The sequence below is a fragment of the Ascaphus truei genome, chromosome 2 (assembly GCF_040206685.1).
Source record: "Ascaphus truei isolate aAscTru1 chromosome 2, aAscTru1.hap1, whole genome shotgun sequence".
Taxonomy (NCBI): Eukaryota; Metazoa; Chordata; class Amphibia; order Anura; family Ascaphidae; genus Ascaphus; species Ascaphus truei.
This window is the reverse complement of record NC_134484.1, coordinates 109,528,776-109,549,348: the sequence shown is the minus strand read 5'-3', so window position 1 is coordinate 109,549,348 and position 20,573 is coordinate 109,528,776. Positions and strand designations below refer to the sequence as shown.

General features: G+C 41.9%; 1 protein-coding gene across 5 annotated transcripts in view; it reads right to left on the bottom strand.

Moving 5' to 3' along the window:
- Nucleotides 1–20,573, bottom strand: part of TOX (thymocyte selection associated high mobility group box) — a 386,296-nt gene that overhangs the window by 4,972 nt on the left and 360,751 nt on the right. For all 5 annotated transcript variants that reach the window (XM_075584054.1, XM_075584058.1, XM_075584056.1 and 2 more), the window contains 2 exons: nucleotides 19,205–19,285; nucleotides 11,005–11,391 (listed from right to left, as the gene is read on the bottom strand). In XM_075584054.1, coding sequence (XP_075440169.1) covers nucleotides 11,005–11,391; nucleotides 19,205–19,285 — 468 coding nt within the window. The remainder of the gene's footprint in view (nucleotides 1–11,004; nucleotides 11,392–19,204; nucleotides 19,286–20,573) is intronic.

The window sequence follows — 20,573 nt, the reverse complement described above, 5'->3', positions numbered from 1 at the left end:
AAATCGGAACCACCTTTGTGCTAGACCACAGCATGTGGTGCAAGTCAACCCTTTCCCCGCACTGCTTGGGAAAGAGCAGTGAATAGCCTCTGACAAATTTAGACAATTTTATTGGGGTATAGTACCAGCGCATCAGGACTTTGTATGCGTTCTCCTTTAACGTGGTACAGATAGAGCTTTTGGCTGCTGCTTGCAGGATCCTGTCCCAGTCTTAGTCCTCTAATGTCTCCCCTAAATCCACTTCCCACTGTCTCATATAGCTAAGTCTGGGTTCGTCCTCCGTCTCGGGGCAGATCACTTCCCTGTACATTCTAGAGGTTAGTCCCCTCGTGTCCGTTCCTCTTGAACACAGCTGCTCAAAATTTGTTCTGTGGGGCCGAATTGGGGCTTTGTTATAGAATGCCCTGATCTGGAGGTATCTAAAAAATTTGATATGGTCAAAGGTTTTGACAAATTTTCTACCCTCCAGATCTTTTAGTCGTAAATACCCTGACTGAATCCACTTTGAGAAATGAGCACTATCCAGACCTGGAGCAAAGTCAGGGTTACCCCACACAGGTGTCATTAAGGAGTTTAATGTTGTGAGAGAACATCTGAATTTGGTAGCCTCCCATATCTTCAAGGAGCTTGAAATGGCCTGCAGCGGTGTCTGATTTCTGGACCAGCTTTCTTTGGGTAACCAAATTAGATTCTGCATCTCTATGAGTGCGCACCATTCTTTTTCCAATGCCACCCATCTCCAAAGGGACGGATCCGCATGTCACTGAATAATTTGGCTCAATTGGGCTGCTTCGTAATAGGCGAGAAAGCAAGGCACCCCCGACCCTCCTCTCGAGGTCGGCCTCCTCAAGATGTCTTTTTTTATTCTTGGGCCTTTTTATTCCAGATAAACTTCGTTATCTTAGACTGCAGCGAGAGGATATCATCTTTCAGCAGGAGGATCGGGAGGGCCTGGAAAAGGTATAACACCTTTGGAAGGAGATTCATTTTCACACTGTGAATTCTTCCGATCCAAGAGATGCCATACTCTGCTCATCTCCTAAGATCCTCTCTCAGAGTCTTAAACAATCTGGGATAATTTGCCTTATACAATGTTTTGAAATCCTTTGTTATATACACCCCTAGGTATTTGATCATGGAGAGTTGCCATTTAAAGTTAAAGTTTAGTCCAATTAGCTTTTCTACTGGTTTAGATAAATTTATGTTGAGGGCTTCCGACTTGGCCTGATTAATTTTAAACCCTGAAATTTGATTAAAGTTCCCAAGGATTTCAAAAACATTGGGCAGGGAGGTCAGAGGGTTGGACAATGTCAGGATCACATCATCCGCGTACAGTGCCACTTTGTGTGTCTGCTCTTTTAATGATATTCCCGATACATCCGGGCATAATCTCAAATGCACCGGCAAGGGTTCAATACATTGGGCGAACAACAAGGGGACAGCGGGCAACCTTGTCTCGTGCCACTGCGAATTTGGAATTGATCTGATGGGAAACCCTGATGCCGCACCCTCGCCGTTGGCCCCTCGTACAATGCCATAATGGCTCCCAAGAGACGTCCCTCAAAGCCAAATGCCTCCAGCGTCCCCCTCAAATAGGGCCAATCGATCCTATGGAAGGCTTTTTCCGCATCCAGACTTAATACCATTGACGGAATATTTTGTTTTTGCGCTAAATCAATCAAATCGATTATTCGTCTGGTATTGTCTGCTGCTTGCCTTCCTCCGATGAACCCTACCTGATCTGGATGAATTAACCTGGGGAGGACGTTACCCACTCTATTAGCTATAAGCTTGGAGAAATTTTTTATGTTGGTATTGATTAAAGAGATGGGCCGGTAGCTCTTACAGTCTGCCGGGTCCTTTCCAGGTTTATGGATCAGGGAGATAGACGCCTGAAGCATCTGTGCTGGGAACGAGGCCCCTAGCAAGATCGAATTAAAGAGTTTTAACATATGCGGGGCTAGTATTTTCAGATATTTTTTGTAATATAGGTTTGAGAAGCCATCTGGGCCGGGTGCCTTGGCTGGCTTAAGGGACTTTACAACTTCCGTTAACTCTTCTAAAGAGAAGTCTTTCTGTAGGGCCTCTCCTTCCACCCTGTTCAATGTCGGCAATTTCGCCCCTTTTAAGAATTCCCGCAGATTGTCCCTTGTTTTTTGATTGTGTGTGACCTTACCTCCATCGTATAGCGCCTCATAGTAGGATTTAAATTCCTCTACGATCCACTTAGGATTCGAGGTAAGTTCCCCCCCTGCATGCGAATAGATTGAATCTGGTAGTTTGGTATTTTGTTTCTAAGTTTATTGGCCAGGAGGTTGTCCGGCTTGTTCGCCTTCTCGAAAAACCTGCGTTTAGTCCAACTCAGCTCCTTTTCAGCCTGGGAGGCTAGTCGTATGTTTAACTGATGTTTGATATCTAATATTTCTTTCAGGGTAGAGTCTCGTTTGAGGTTTTATGTATTGCTGTGAGGGATGCCAATTTCTCCTGTAGCTCCTTAGTCTGCCTCTCTTGCTCTCTCCTGCGTCTAGCAGCTAGACACATGAGAGACCCACTGAGGGTAGCCTTATGGGCGTCCCACAACGTGGAGTGTGATGACACACTACCCTCGTTCTCTGAGAAGTATTCCTTGATCTTCTCTCCCACCTCCCTCTCAATGTTCGGGATTTTTAATAACAGCTCATTTAATCTCCAACCCGCTCCAGCCTGTCTAGCAAATTTAGTGTGCACCGCAGCTCTATAGGTGCGTGGTCAGACCACGAAATGCCGTGTATCCACGTGTGGGAGACCACTGGGACCAGTCTATTGGATACAAGGAAGTAATCTATCCGACTGTAGCGGTTATGGGGGTGGGAGAAAAAGGTAAAGTCTTTAACCGTTAGGTGTTGCTCTCTCCATATATCCACTAGCTGCCAGTCTCGTAATCCTTGGGTGATGTTTAGTATGTCCTGTCTGAGGGGTAGGTTAGATACCGGTCTAAGTTAGGGTTTAATGTCTTGTTCAGGTCCCCTGCTACAATCATGTTTCCCTTTGCTTCCTTACGTAATTTCCAGAAAAAAAGGGAAAAAAACTCTGAAGCTGGCTCACAAGGTGCGTATATTGACGCCAGTGTGAGAGGCTGACCCTGTATGGATCCTACAAGAATAAGGAATCGTCTCTCCTTATCTGTCAGTTTCTTATCTACCTGAAATGCTATTCTGTTATGTATTGCTATGGCTACCCCTCTCTTCTTTTCTTTCGCTGATGCTAAGTATACTGTTTTAAAGTCCTTATCTAAAAACTTTGGGAAACTAGCCGTGGAGAAGTGGGTCTCTTGGAGAAAAATAATGTCTACCTTGTGACGTTTGTAATCTTTAAGGGCCAACTTATGTTTAGCTGGGCTATTGAAGCCTTTGACATTATGTGATATGCACCTGATCTCTTTATTCATCTTGCTTTATTCGTGCCCTGTCTCTATCGGTGTATTACACGGCTGCTCTGCCCTTTTCAGGTGTTCTGTTCCCGACTCCAACTTCTCCATCTTTGTTGTCACCTTCCTCGCTCTCCCGGATAGGGGGGGGGGGGGATGGGGTACGACGGTATGTGACACAGGAGGAAAAACCGGTAGGGAAAACAAAGGGGAAAACAAAACATGAATACATATACATGAAAAACAATGATAACTTGTCGTCGGCTACAGGGCCTCCCCGTCCTGTAGCCAAGTCCAGCGCCTTTGGGGTGATGACTCTCGTGGTGTCCTGCCCACAACCCTCGTTTATCCCCAAAGGACTTTATCGGGATCCAGGGGGTCCCTCCACCCCAGGCCCCAACTGAGAACCATGCCAATCCCGGGGTATGTGTCTCCTACACTACTCCATTTCCGCGCTCTATCTTCACCCTTCTAACTTTGTAAGCTAAACTTTATTCGCCTCGACTTGCCTGTATTAACTTTCAAGAACCTTGCTGCCTCATGCGCCCTGTTATCTACCGAAAGCCTACTCTCCAAGCTTCTTCTGGTGTTTTATTAAATGTGTCGCCTCCCACCTCCCCCTACGTACCCCCTTCCAGGCTCCCCTCTATCTCCTTTCTGTCCCCTACCCCCTCTCATTCACTCTGTCCTCCCTTCTTCCCCTTCTGCATCTTACCTCTCGCCTCATAGTCTCCTGTCCCACCTTTTTCTGTTCCGTTCCCCCTTCCCGCCTTTTCATCCTTCTTTCCTCCCACCTTACCCTTCTGTCCCTCTTCCCCCCCCCCTATCCTCTTATCTTCCCAATGCCGCATCTTTCACTTTGTCCGGCAGATTTTTTGCCGCCTGTAGGGGGCCTTCTGTTCCTCGGCGTCACTCTCTGATGCGTCCCTGTGTGCTGATGACCAAGTCTGCCCCATCCAAGATGGCGTCCTCCATTTGTCCACCGGTTATGACGACTTCCGGTTTCCGGCATCCGCCATTTTGGACCTGCTTCTGCCGCGAGGAGGCTGGAACGCGCACTCTCCTCCCGCCTTTTCACCTCTTCCGGGTTCTATGGCTCAGGCTGGTTCCAGTGGGGCGCCATCTCGTCCGCCATCTTCCTCCAACGTCCAAACCGGAGAGCAAAGGTAAGTTTTACCTATTTTTTTACAGGGACTGTCAAGAACCCGTAGATCCGTTGGAATTCTTCGCGGCTCATCTGAGGGCTGCATTTCCACTGTAACCCATTTACAGGGGCCTTGCAAGTTACTTTTCTTCTCGCTCCGGCAAACCCATAGATACAACAGGCGAGGCAACGTTTTTGTTAAACTGAACAACTTTTAATAACTGTGGGCCCAGCCAGTGCGGCTATGTTAGTCCTTCACTTCTTGCCTCCTTTAGTTTTGGACGAGCCCGCACCTCCGCTCCATTCAGGCTCCAATGCCTCTTCCGCCTCTGCCTGCCTTGCTGGGGGACCCTTCAGGCCCAACTTGGCCAGAAATGCCGGCCCCTCCGCTGGGTCTTTCATTGTGATTGGCCTCCCGTTCCTCGCCACCATCAGACCAAACAGGAAGGTCCATCTGTACCTTACGTTCTGGTCCCACAGGGCCTTTGTAATCGGTAGTAGGCTACGGCACCTGATTAGTGTAACAGGGGACAGATCTTGGAAGATCAGCATTTTGCTGCCGTGGAACTCCACCGTTGGTAGGGCCCTTGTTTGTCGTAATACTGCCTCCCTGGTGGTATAGTAGTGCAGCCGGATGATAATGTCCCGGGGCTTCTTGGTTTGCATAGGCTGGGAGCGGAGAGCTCTATGGCAGCGGTCCATGGCCAGAGCCTCCTTATTGCATTCTGGCAGCAGGGATTCCAGCCAGCGCGCGACAAACTCTTCACAGTCTCCCACCTCCTCAGAGATCCCTCTTATTCGGATGTTATTCCGCCGTTCGCGGTTCTCCGCATCCTCCTGGCATTCTTTCAGTTCATCAATCTGCCGCTGTAAGTCTCCCGACCTCTTCTCTATTTTCTTTACCACCTTTATAGTTTGATCTACTTTGTTCTCCAGATCATCCGTTCTTGTCCCCAGCTTACTGACCTCTCTCTTAACTTCCTTAATCTCAGCCTGCAAGAGGGACTTTAGTACAGTCTCTCAAAATCACATCTCCGCACAGGTAAAAGGGATTGATTGCTGACCCCCTCCTCCTCTCCTTCTTGTTCAGTGTCACTGTCGGGGTTTGAAGCCGGCGCCATTTCCTCTGCCATGCCGCCCGATCCTGCTCCACCAAAGTAGTTTCTGACATCCGCCAGTTTTGGTTTCTTCTGGCTTGCTGGTTTTTTCAGGGCCATCCCTGTGTGTTTATTTAGTGCTTCTTAGCTGTTTTAGAAGTAATTCTTTATTTTCGGGGTGTTTTTTATATTGTTTACTGTAAGCGCGGCACGGAGCTAACTACTTAGACATCCATACCCTTGGCCGTCGCGCAAGCGCCTCCTATTATGTTCATTTTATGTACAATGTAAAATACAATAAAAGTTTTGGATACACAAAAAGTTTTATGATTTTTTTTAATGCGTTTTGGCACGTGGCCCTAAAATGATTCGCCATCTTTGGTCTATGCCATTGGACATCGGGTCTGCTTTGGTCTCTGCATGTCATCAACTTCCAATGCAATGCAACCATAACAAGTAATGATCAAATATTAAAAATAGAACAAAAGCACGTACAAGAAGTGCTTGGAGGTCCAATTACATCTTTTGGATGTTTTGCATTGTGAGTCTCATGAGAAAATCACCAACCGTTTTCGATCCTGCCTAGAATTATCAACTTCATCTTCTTGTGCTAGCCCGGAAAATAAAAATTGGGAAGTTGATAAAAGATGAATTTGGTGCTCTTTAGATTTCTTTTTGGTCATGCCACTGTAGGTAATCCTTAAAGGCTTTGGTACAGTAGAACTGAACATTGATTCCAGTCTTTTCACTTCCCTGTACACTTTTTTAATTCCCTGCCTGTCAATAGTGGTATTTCCAACATCAATTGCTGTTTTTGTTGTTGTTCACAACTGATTTATTCATCAATCTCAATGCAACTTTTGAAACTCTTAAATCACATCCAAATTTGAAAGCATCTGTTTATTACCGTAGGAAATTGAAAATCTGTCCGTGTAATTTCATACAATATTTCCCCGAGGTTCTAAAAAATGACAGATATTTGTTTTCTTAGCAGTTTTCTATGGCATTGAATAGGAAGGGAAGAGCATCAACCCGTTCTAGACAATTAATACAAATAATGATAATTCTGAAATGTTTGATCGCATTACTGCTGAATGGATATTTATGTTTGTTTAGCACTATTGTAGTAGTGGAATAACTTTTTGTATACAGTATTGTGAAGCATCAAAATGATATATTACATTTTATTGCATTTATTTAGAATATGGTGTATAAATTATTACCAAAATCAAATTGTAACAAGGTAACATAAATTTGCTTAGACCCATTTTGATATACTGTATTTCATTCAATTAAATCATGCTTAATCCCTCTACCTCTTTCTATTTCCATACCCCAAATCACCAGCTGATGCACATGGGTCAAAATTAGAGCAAGGTACATTATCACACTGACATTAAAGGTACATATAACGCACATAGCCGGACAGAAAATAACCTTTTTCTAAAAGAATTTAACAGTCTAATTGGCTTCGTCAAGCCATTCTAACAATGCTAATAGCAAAGATGTCTCTGTTTTCCTTTTGTAGGAAACTTAAATACTAGCTGAATTTTTAGAGCCCACTAAATAAGATGTGCTTGTCAATCAAGTGTTTTCTCCAACCTTATCTCACCCTGCCGTCAAGGCCACTGACAGGGGGGAGAGTTGGGAAAACTGGCCTTGGCCCAGCGGCTGCAGGGGGCCTGGCTCGCCGGTGCTGGAAGTTGGGTCTGGCCAGAGGTTGGGCTGTATTTCTGCATCCAACTGCTGAGCCTCTGTTTGTTGCCAGGCCCCAGCTCTCACCAGCTGCATCCCGGCCTTCACTCCAAGCCACCACACCCAGCCAGTCGGCACCGAAAGCTGGGCATGCCCGGAAGTCGGACCCAACTTCCGCAACCACCCACAGGACCTGCGCTGCACTGGACTGCTCCCAAGGTAAATTTCTTGTGGGGGAGAAAGTGTGTGTGGGTAGTGGGATTGAGTGGGATTGAGTGAAAGGAGGGGAGCATTGAATGGGAGAGCGGGTGTAAAAGAAAGAGGATGAGAGGTAGGGGTGTAAGAGACAGAGGGGGAGAGAAATACATGGGGGGAGGGATGGAATTAGAGGGAGGAGAGTGAAAAGGGGGAGAGAAATAAAGGAGGGAGTGAGATAAAGAGGGGGTGCGAGAGGGGGGTAAATAGGGGAGGGGGTGATCGCAAGGCCACCAACACTGGGGCTGTCGAAGGAAACTCTAGTCCTGGGCCCTGTGAAAGCTAGCTGTCTGCCCTTATTAGAGAGCCAATAATGATTAGTGAAGGGTTTAAGAAGAGGGGGGATCTGACTGTGCAAGTGCTTGCCGAACACACAGAGGGATATATATATATAAAATGTCGCAAATTGGAGCATTGCTTCCAAACTGGCGTAAATTGTGTTATTTTTTACTCGGTGGCTTGCACCATGAACGTTTTGAAGAGTTATAGGAGGAGTTGGGGGAAAAGAAAATCAGAGCAATATTTAATGAAAAGTATCAAAAGTTGTGCATATAACTGGTGCAGTTTTCCTCTTTGTCACAAATCCGCCAGGTTTAGGTGGCGTTAGTCTCTGCAGCAAATGTAAGAAGCAAGATTAGAAAGATTCATACATATGTCGCTGCTGGCAAATTAAAGCAGACGCAAATATTTGCTCTGTGTTTGGCACAGATTGTGCAATTTTTAATGCATATAACACACAATGACATCAGACAAAAAGGGGTACCAGAGGAAATCAAATCCCTCTTAAGGCCGTGCCTATAGTGCCGTCGTTGGCGACTGCGACACAGCGGGTGACGTCACCGTCGCCGTCGCCACCGGCGAAAGTTATGTTTCACAAGGCGGCAGGGTCGTGGGATTCCGGCAATTTGATTTGTTAAAGGGCCGTCCCGTGACGCGACGGCCCTTGAAAAATCCAATTTTGCCGGCTTCAGGTTTTCGCGACGACTCCGTCGCTTGTTGCCCTCGCGTGCACTATAAACGCACGCGGCAGCAATGTATTTGTTTTCGGCGACGTCGCATCACCGGCACTATAAGCGTGGCCTAAGTCTATGCTTACCGTAAACTAAATGTAAAAAATTATTTCAAAATATTTATCAGATTTGGGTGAAAAGGGCAACAATCGCCTATATGTAACCCCTTAAAGCAGCAAAACATGTGAAATCTTATATGTTCTTTTCAAATTAATCAGTTCTGTAGCATTAGATAATAGTGACAGCTTTTTAAAAAAAAAAATTTTTTTGTTTCTTTTCAACTCTTAATGCTATTTTTAATGAGTTTTAAAGCATCCTTTGATTTCTATAACAGGTTTTAGCCCACCTCCCCAGCATTGCAAGATTTTTGCAGCACTTTCCTGTTTGGGATAATTTGTTGCAAATGTTCCCAGCAGTTTGAGCTGTAAACTGCTGGAAAGTAGTATTTCTGCTTTTAACATGGCATTAGTTCACTTTGGTCCCAGGAGGAAAGACCCTTTTTGAGACATAAAATGAAACACTGATTTTGCTATATACAGTAGATGCCTTTATACATAGGCCCATTAGTGTTCTTGTGAATTTTACAGGTTGCAACAATAATTAACTCCAGTAAAAAGTTGCCTTTTATATGTATGTATGTTGTTTTCTTTATGTAGTAAAATTATGTACAATCATTTTTCTGCACTTTGTGACCAATAAAAATGAAACAAATGTGAATATATTTTGTTTATGAACCAGGTGTCTCAGAAAGTAAAGATAATAATGTTCCTATGTTGTATGGATATTTTATTATTAGTGGAGGTTCCATTCACTGAAAAAGTAAACCTCTTTAGAACTATACAGTTGAAGTACCGTAGATACTAATAAGCCTAAATAGTTATTAGTTATTAGTAATAACTAATAAGCCTAGCACACACCATCCTGTGACAAGTGACATTTTTAGGTAGTTAAAAAAAAAGATAAATGTCTTAATCTGAACATATACTATTTTCAGTCATACTATGTTATGTTTTAACAACTGTAGTTCTGTGCTCTTTCAGGCATCATAAGAACATATATATTATCATATCTGCCTGATTTCTAATAGTATATTTGTTTAAGATACATTTCAGATTTTTCCAAGACTTGGAAGAAAGGGTGGTATAATGATGTGAACACAGTTTTTACCACAGCTTTAGCAAAATATTACTAATGATAGCTAGTTAAAGGTTCAAATTCAAACTACTTTATTATGTATCCCACATGTTTCTGAGGTGTTGTTCAAATTCTATTAGATCCATCCACTAGTAATATAATATACTACTTCTGCTTCTTCTACTTACAAGAAGAAAATATGTAGCTTGAAAGAAAGAGAATATTGTACAGCTGAAAAATCAGTTACTAGAGAAAAATATTTATACTTTGCACTCCTAAAATATCATTCCAGCTCTAGGTGTCAGATTTAGACTACCAACCTGCTGGCTCCGAAAAATAAAGATAATAATCAATGAGAAAGAGAGACGGTAGTCACAGCACACAATTTTCAAAATACTATCAATTTTATATCCCCCAAACTGTGAAAAATGATAAAATCTCTATCATGCACAGCCAGATTTTCCCCCCAGAAATTAAGACAACAGTACTATATGTAAAAGAAATGAGAAGACTGAACAAACATACAGTCAAGTAAAACATCTCCAATACCTAAATAGGCTAGTTAATAAGATGTATCTTAATAAGAAGCAAGGCAGAGCCCCCCCCCCTTATTTGTGTGATATGCTGAGAATTAGAAAATAAACGAGGGTTCTACCAATTAGAGTAAACAAACATATTTTTGTCTCATAGGTGATACATATTTTGCAAAAAGATGTAATAATGTAATAGACCAAGTCTGATCGTCCTCAAGAGATGGTGAGATGATCTAGGCACAATGGAAAAGTAGTGCAGAAATAACAGATATTTATTTTTAGAGAAGGATGGACTTAGAACCCTAAAACTGGAGAACAGAGAAGAGTTCTCAAAAACAGGTGAAAAACACAAGCTGGTTCTTTGAAGATTTTGGTGGCAATTACAGAGCTATAAAAAAAGGAGTTCAAACATGAAACCACTGTAAGCAGGCTGAAATGTTTGCATATATGATCTTATGTTTTGAGGTGTTTGTCTGCTACATGTACAGTACATAGTTGGAAAAAATGTAATTTCTTGGGCATTTACAATTTGGAGATATGGAGCTCCAATCTGCTTCACACCCACAAACTAGGATAAACAGGTGAAACAACAGGGATGCCATCATACGCATGTTTTAAGCACTAACCAACTAAAATGTACATTTAGTTAAAAAAAAAATTATAATCTGTGTTAAATATTATTTATTCTAATAAGAAAGAGGCAAAATTTTTTCATTAAAACGGGACCAACCTGCTGCATTGCTTGTGAATGTAAAGCCGTCTGGCCCTGCATTTGTAGCTGGTTTCCAATGGACTGCTGCATTGACATTGGTTGGTGTTGCTGCATGTGCAGATGCTGGTGATGAGGTGGGCTTATCTGAAGAGATGGGGGTGGAGACACAGCCATGCTTGCTAGAGAAACAGTCACTGGCATTTGGTTGTTGGGCTTAGGAGCTATGTTTCTGTTGATACTGGGGTGCATGGCAGATAAATGAGGACTCATTGCTGATTGTTGGTGGTAAGGTGAGGTGAGATACAGTGCGGAATGTACCTGTGTGGGCCCATGAAACACTGGTTGTTTTGAATTCATCATCTGAGATGACTGAGAGGTCTTAACATCAACAGGATCATTGTAGCTCTGGGGAGAAATAGAATAAAACAGTATTTACATTTACAAGCATTAAATATAGATTACATATTTTCTAAAGCACTTTCCATAAATCTTATTCTAGATATTCTTTGATTGTAATCTCCCCTCTTAGATATAAACATATCTAAAGATATAGTGTATTTGTAGTCGTATGAGAGAGAGAGCCCTATCTTACTAGAGTCCCAAGTGCTACATTATATATATATATATATATATATATATATATATATATATATATATATCATAGAAAAAGAACAAAAGGCACTCCGTAATAATAGTCACTGGTGTAAGTGCAGTTCCTATAATGAAGAATAACGATACCGTTTGGAAACGAAATCAGCAGGCAGCACTCCAGAATTGAACAAACAAGTGTATTGAAAAAATAAACACAAAACCAACGTTTCGGTCCACGAATGGGACCATTGTCAAGGTGGTGCATAAAGTATATTTAAATGACCCATGTAATTACACATATATAACATCAGAAACAGGGCACACAGAAAAAAGAATATAAAATCAAGGTAAAGGAAGGGTGCATACTGTGCAAAAAGTAAAAAAAAAGGAAAATCAGGACAGGAACTCCTATTCATATATATATATATATATATATATATATATATATATATATATATATATATACACACCCCATTTATCTCAGATGTGCCTCTTTTTGTGCACAGGTGTTGCGTCACGTGTTTTTGAAGGTGGGTGTGAGAGCCTCAAGTTATTAATCACATTTCTTATAATGTAGGCCACATGACAGTTTTACTTGCCATTTTAATTTATTTACCCTTGTGATTATGCCACAAGCTTTTGTTTTCTTCTGAACCCATTTATTATCTTTCCTGTCTCCTCAGGTAATAACCAGCATACATTTCTCCATACACTGGCGACACGTTTTATTGAAGCACGGCTAGCTCCGCAAGCCGGGGGATGCCCCGGCGTGCTAGCCGCACTCCCTCAGCGTGCCGCGCATCACCGATGCGCGGTCACGCGTCATCGGGTGCCTGCGCCCCCTGCACGCGCGTCCAGGGCTCCCCGAGGGAGCCCTGGTGTCCCGCGATGTGGGGGACGGCGGCAGGGGGTTCCGGGGGACCCGGCGGACCCGGCAGCGGGAGGGAGAGCGCCTCCGCTGCTTCGGCGTGCGCCCGGCACCCTCCGGCGCGCGCCAGGTTACTGCTGCGGCCGGGAACGGGCAAATGCTCGAATAAACTCGGCCGCAGCAGTATACCTGGAGACATGGAGTTGTCTGAAGCATCCAAATTATCTTTACATATTGGGTTGAAGTTTCACATCCATACGCGAGCACACTGGTAAAAAAAACTGTTCTCTTAAGGCCCAGTTCACTTCAAAGATTATCTTGTTTCTTTCAAATATGCTCATTCCCATCTTTAATCTCCTGTTGATTTAATTTACTTGGTCTCCTTCAATTGATACTTTACCACTGTGAATCGTTATGTTCATGGATGGCGCTATACAAATATATATATTTATATGTAGAGGTATCTGTACCTTGTTAGCCAAGCTTAATAATCAAAAATGAATAGACAATACCGTTCTGTAGCGGTCAGATAACTCTACATCTATCTATATCTATATAGAAACTTGCAATGTGCTCCAGTGGTTATAGAATTAATTATATATCAATGCAGTCCAAATGTGAGAAGGTATAGTGACTCTTGCTGTCTGCTTGCTGCTTCTTGATGGATGTAATCCCGGAGTCTTCTCAAATAAGTACCTGTATATTGTGATAGAAGCGCATAGGAGAACAGCAGCATCATAAAATAGCCAAACTTTAAAAACAAATAAAAACACTTAACCTAATTAAAAAGCAATGGTACAGTAAATGCACTCAGAGAGGGTGTCTAAAAGATGCTTCTCTGCATGAATAGTTTAGTCAGCAATGAAGGTCCCTGGGCTCTTTAAGTCCTCCACAGGCTTGTGGGTTTAAGGAATTCCAAGCCTCCACTTGTATTGATGGAAGTCCTGCCTGGTAGTGGTCTGCTCCTGAGGCGTCCCTCTGTGCTGTGTTGGGGGTCCCTCACCCTCCGGTGCTAGCTTTCCTCCACTTCACTTGGTGTGCCGTTTCCTGTCTGAGGCGAAGTCTGATGACATCACTGTGTCACCTCGCCTGCGTGTGTGTCTGTGTAAGAGGATAGCCCTGCCCAGCTGATCCTCTCAGATCCTCTCTCCTTTTGTCTGCAGCTTGTACACTTTACGCGTTTCACAAGCGCTATTGCTGCTTCAACCGGAGGAGCGGATGGATTCTTTGTTGAACGTTGAGACGGTGAACAGTCTTTTGGAGTCAGATTTCAGGTGATGAGTGCTGCGTGTGGTAGCACCTAACTTGTTCAGATAGTTTTTGAAGGCAAGACAGGAAAACATAACTTTGCGCTTAGACTCAAGTGATGGCTAATCTATTTTTTTTGAGAATGTCGCAGAGATGTGTGTTATATTTACATTGGAGGACAAAGCACCAAATTGAGTTTTAGAGGGTGTCTAGAGGGTGCTAAGGTGAGTTTGGGGTGCTGTAGCAGATACTGTCCCCATAGTCTAAATTGCCATTAGTACTGTATCTGCTATGCAATGCGCTTTCTGATAAGCTGGTTTAAGGAGGATTTGTTTCTATAAAGTACACCTAGTTTGGCATAGGTTTTGGATGTCAGGGTATCAATGTGCAACCTAAATGATAAATGGGAGTCAAACCATATGCCCAGATATTTAGAACCAGTGACAGGGGCCAGGATGTTATTAGAGCTGGTTCTGATCTGAAGCTCTGTCATTGGTAGCTTTAGAAATGCAGCCATGGTCCCAAATACCATTCTTACAGTCTTGCCAGTGTTTAAAAACAGTTTGATTTGGGACATCCAGTTTTCAGCTCTTGAAAAATTCGATTGAAGTATGTTTCCAAGGTCAAAAAGGCTAGCACTGTGTGCATACTGTATACTGTAAGATTGTGTCATCTGCATAAATTTGCATTGAAGCTCCGTTACAAGCAGATGAGATCATTGATGGACTGAAAAGAGTAGGGGCCCCAGAATAGAGCCTTGTGGGACACCGCAGATGATATCCAAAGGGTTGGAATTAGAACCTGAGATAGACACATGTTGGGATCTACCTGATAGGTAGGCGTAAAACCAGTTTAAAGCATGCTTCCCTATGCCAGAGCTCTGGAGTTTGTTTAGCAATATAACATGATTAACAGTATCAAAAGTCTTTGCCAAATCTAGTAATATTGCACCAGTAAATTGTTCCAGTTCCATTCCACACTGAATCTCATTGCAAATGTTTAGGAGGGTAGTTACTGTGGAGTGTTTTGGGCGAAAGCCAGATTTGTGTTGGTATAGTAATCGCTTAATTGGGAGAAGACACATTTTTTGGAGAGGGTGAGGCTATGTTTTTTTTTCCCAGATTGAGCTTCATGTTTGCAGTTCAGGTTGCGTTTTGCTAATAGAGCAGTAGCACACCCCAAAGTATTCATTGTCAGTGAGATTTGACAGAGTAATATCACTCTTTTAGCATATATACAGTATGTAAATGTATATTTAGGTATATGTTATACTTATACAACAATGCTATATATATATATATATATATATTTATATATATATATATATATATATATATATATATATATATATATATATTTATATATATATATATATATATATATATATTCTTACAGTTAAAGAATATAGCAACCTAGCACATTTGGTTACATCTGTTACTCTTATGTGGTAGCACAAAGGCATTTTTACAGTGGAATGACTAATTACTCAAATATGTGCAATCCTCAGAAGCAACAATTTTCTTCTCTTCCATCACTCTGCAGAACAGTAAAGCATTTTCTCTGTGGTCAAAGACCCTATTTTATGATTAACAGTATTTCTTAAAAAGCTGTCAGTAATGTTTTATTCTTGCATCATGTAATTTTAGATTTATATTGCAGAAATGCATGATCATGAAAGAAATAGCTAATAGGGAACATATCCACCTACAGCCTAAAAAAAAAAAGAAGTAACAGTAATCTGACAGGCAGGGGAAATTAACATTTACAGCTTGCTGTCAGTTTAATATTGAAATGAGGTTTGGACTTCAGTATTAATTCACTGTATAGTCCCACCCATAACTACTGTATATTAAAACAAGCAGCAAAAAAACTGGCTCTGGTAATTAACTAGATGAAGCTCTCACTAAAATGCAAACACAATTGAGTGAAAGATATTGAATCAATCTATTTCATTTAAAATAAATACATGAAAACCATTATAATAAAGTGGGACATCTTAATGTTCTTATTTTTATGTTTTCGAATGAGGGCCAAACAGTCCAAGTTTTTTTTTCTGGAAGTTTGATCATTTATTCCTGCATCTGTTGTTGGCTCTGTACAGCCAAAGTCCTTCGAAGGAGGATTTTTGGCATGGTAGTAAAAGCCACAGGTTAAGTTCTAGGAAAATCCCTGTAAAATGGAGCAAGCTAAAAAGCAATATACAGTATTTAGATGCTCATGCATTAAACCATACAAGTAAATTAGGAAACGCTACCAGCATTGAAGTGAATTATCTTAGGTCAGGGTAAACTTCTAGTTCTGGTTAGTGAAAAAGGCCAGTAAATGATAAATTGCATATTTACTAACTGGAATTTATTTTGATTGCTCTTCAAGTAACCCTTTAAGAGGCCTGCGAACTATGAAAATTCAATTAATGCAATGTGTTTAATGGTTGGACACACGCAGGGCCCCTTTAACCAATCGTCAAAATGGGCAGTTTCCCAGGGCCCACCGCTATCACGGTCCACCCAGTGTAGCCAACGGGGGGTGGCGGGGGGGGGGGGACAGCCGGCACCTGTCAGAGGGGGCCTGCTGGAGGGTGTCTGCGCAGTTGCCTGTCAGAGGGGGCCTGCTGGACAGTGTCCATGGAGTTGCCTTTTAGAGGGGCCCTGCTGAAGGCTGATAGAAGGGAGGCTCCCTCTGACAGGCACCTTCACGGTCACCCTCCAGCAGGTACCTCTGCGGGTACCCTTTGAAAAGCTCCCCCACAAGCCTCTAGCAGGCCCCCTTCATCCTCCGTGGCTTCAGGTAGGCACACGCGGCTTCCCCCCACCCCTCTGTTGTGGCCTTCCCTGCTCACAAGGCCCATACCTTTACCTCTAGGCCCATTCCTTGTTCTCCACCATCCCTCCCCCCCAGGATCATAACTACCCCCCCCCAGTCCCATAACTACCTCCCCGAGGTCCATAACCCCCTTTCCTCCCAGCTTTTCAGTGTTAAGACTAACAGTCACAAATGCATTTAGTTTATTAAATTGCATAATATTTTCTAAAAGCAAGGGTAAACAAGGAGGCCCACTAGTTTATACTCTGCCTTAAAGCGGACCTGTGAGCTCAGTACAATTATGGCACAAATCTTCTCTATTTCTACCGGGACCATTATGTTCTTAGTAGAAAGTTAACATTTTCAATTACCGCACTGTTCTAATAATGTCTCTTTGCAAGCCATTGTTATGAAATAAACTTCATTTGATAGCAGATTCATAACGCACAATGTTTCGGGGATCACCCATCCGCAGGTACAATATAGATAGCCTGGATGCATATATTTTACATGAGGAAGGGTGATCCCCGAAACATTGTGCGTTATGAATCTGTTAACCAATTAAGTTTATTTCTAACAATGTCTGTGCAAATATTACTAAGGAAGAATCATCCAGGTGTATTTGTCCTGCTTCATTCTTTGCAGACTAATACTATTCATAGTATTAATATTAACAAATATGTGTTATTACAATGAATACTTGTACATTGGCATTGGCACATTAATTCAGTAAGTTCCAAAATATATCTTATGTACAACCCTTGTGTAAGATGACTCAACACTAAAAATGCAGTTGGATGCACAATCTCAAAGCCCAAATAAGATCTTTAGTACCCGTGAAGTATTCTGATTATCTGTTGATGCAGCATTTTGGCATCTTTAATTGGATTAAATATTCAAAATTTGCTTTCAAAACATCACTAAACAGCATACTTTTGTGTTCTGTATTTTAGAATACAATTGTAAGGCTTTTATGTCTCACTTAGGCTGCGGTCCCAGTACAGCCTGTGCGCACGGCGCGGCGTGCACTGTGCGTGTAAGCACCGCCCCTCAATGGGGCTGGGCCCACTACGCACCGTCACGCAGAAGGTGCAGCCGCGCCGTGTGGCAGGGTTTTTCACAACTCAATAATATTGAGTTTACTCCTAGCGACGGAGGCGTGGCCACGCCCCCACCGGCGGTTCACCCAACGAGGGCGAACCAGCCGCGTGATGTAATGGCCACGCCCCCGCAAATCCCCGACCACGCCCCCTCCCATCGCAAGCTCCCCTCTCCCTGTCAGACCGCAGATCGCAGTTAGCGCTGTGCACGCGACGCCCCCCCCCCCTCGCCGGGCGCGCGTGTCACAGACATTACTGGGACCGCAGCCTTATCCATGCCCTCCTCAAATAACTCAGATTGAAGATCATTTATACAGTGACAGTGTGTTAATTTAATTTGTTTCTTATTTTACTTGTTGTATATGTTACAATTTTGCAACTAAATAGTTATGATAAAATAATAGTATGGTAAAACCCATTGCAGATCCTAGTCAGCTCTCACTGTGACCTCAGGGCAAGTCCCCGTACCTTCTTTCGCCTCAGACACCACAATCACGTTGCATGGTCTTCAGGGCAAGGTCTCATTGTAATTGCAAAATTCTACACGCAGCGCTGCATATATTGTTGTGCTATTGTTATTATGATTTATCTAACATACTGTACGCTTAGCTAGATTCCTCTTAAGCAGATCTTGAATCCCTTCAGAGTATCGACCATTAGAATGCAACATAGTGCAGATTCCTGTGATAGAAAGGGTTTAGACTACTGTATGGCTGATTTATTTTCTGTTGTGTTTTGATGCCGCATATGCAAATGTATTTACTTGAAATGGAAGTAAAAGCAGAAGGAAAAAATTATTTAAATGTTTATTTGCACAGGATTGCATAAATTTCCACTAAGATCCATATGTTGTCATGTTGTGAATATTCATTTGTTTTACATATGCAATGCTTTCCATGCAGCAATTGGCAGTTTTCTTTGACTGACAGCATCTAGATGGTCATTTAATAAGGATGCAAATGCAAAAGTGATACAATTTCTGTACCCCATGTCAATTTATGAAGAAAAACGCATAAATCTTCAGGCACCTGCTTGACATGATTAAATGCTTCATAAACTGACACAATTCAAATAAAGTTGCATTGCCACCTAGTACATTCAGCTGCATTTCAGTCTTTACACTTTTATCTATTATTAAAGGCACTTACCATGTCCCTGTTTATCAACAAAGCAAAACAATGCCTTCTGGCCTACAAATATAAATGATCAATAGAAATATGGATTTGTCTCCTAGAAGAAAAAGCCCATGTCTCTTTGGGTAAACACACGTTATTTGTCATTATTCCTATGAATGGAGAATACTTGTTTTGTCTTTTGTGTCAAAGATATTGCAAATATTCGAGGTTCACATACTATAGAGACACCAGCCAGGATTCACTAAATGCAGATGTGAGTATCACACCCACGATTCGGTGTTAAATGCCATTGACTTGAATGGCTAACACTAGTTAACACAGACTCAGGGTGTGCTCTTCCCCTCATCAGTACTGTACCTAGTGAATCGTACCCACTGTCTTTTATCAGATAACGTGTTGCACTTCTATTGACTGTTTTGACAATATATTCAACCAATATTGGTGTGATATATGACATACATATTTGATGTTACCTTGGATACAAGACTTGCTCTGTATGCAGCCAACTGCTTTAGATACTCCTTTTTGGCAGCCTCAGTTTTCTTTTTGTACACCTTAGAGAAAAATGAAAAAAATACAAAATAAACAGTAATTAAATCACAGGCATGATTTGCAGTAAATGGATAGTTATTTTACTTATAACCAATTTACTACTATAGCTTAAGCCTGAACATAAATCCCCACTTTGGAACAACAGAAAGAATCATAACCTGACAAGAATTGTAGGGGAAGATGTATCAAAGTGCAAACAATAATAATAAATGGTTTTGATGCATTGCACCATTTTCTTATTGCAGGCTGCAGCTAGGTCAACATTTCCTTCTGTTTGACGCAGGCTGAAAGTCATGGAGGATCTCATCACCCTAGATCTAATGGACCTGTTTGACACTAGAAAAATGTGTGCACATTGTAGCAGAATTTGAAATATTCTATTACAGTATAACATAAGAATATTGGAATATGGACAGAAAGCAAAAAGTAACACACTGTGAGTGCTCATTTGCATGTCATTACCCGAATCTGGCTGCAGTGGAAGCATTACATGCTAAGAGATACTGGGGGAAAGCAGGGTTGCTGACCTGACTGAGATGTGAACGGCTCACAAGTTGTATGGTAATTTGCTGTACACTGTACGGTGAAGGTTTTTTTGGTCACCTTTTTACGCACCATAACTTATTTTGTGTCTAAAGAATAGGTAAAATGTACTGCTATCAACAAAACGCAATGGAGTTTACAGTATGTATCATAGTATTCTGGATAAAACTCTTAAAAAGGTTATCATAGAAAAAAAAACTTCAAATGATTGCAATGAGATTGTTTGCTTTGATAAATCTGGTGCTACTTATTGTTCCACTTTTAGCAGCAATTTTGCAGCTAGGATATTATGATTTAGATACAATCCCCCAAATGTTTGTAAGGTCAGTAATAGTGGTCCAGCAAAAAAAAAAAAACTACTTTCAAGAGCTCAGATTATTCAGATGTTGATGGTGTCTTCAAGGGCAGCATGATCCCTATAAAGCATGGAGAAATTAATTCATTCATTTTATTCCGAATGTAGTTATCTATTAATATGATGAAATGGACTGGAGATTGTGTGTGTATGTAGACTGAATGGAAATTTAATATTTGTGCGACTCATCAAATCAGCAAATATCAGCCTTAATCAATTTGTTGCTGGAGTGGTTTGTAATGCATTGGTTAAGCAGACACAGGACAACAAGTAGTCCAGCTTTCTATGCAACAGATAATACTTTCTTCTGGTTTTTATTTGCACTCTCAAGTGTAATTCAATGGTACTTTTATGCTCTTTCCTAAACAATTGCTTAAGCAGGAGACGGTACC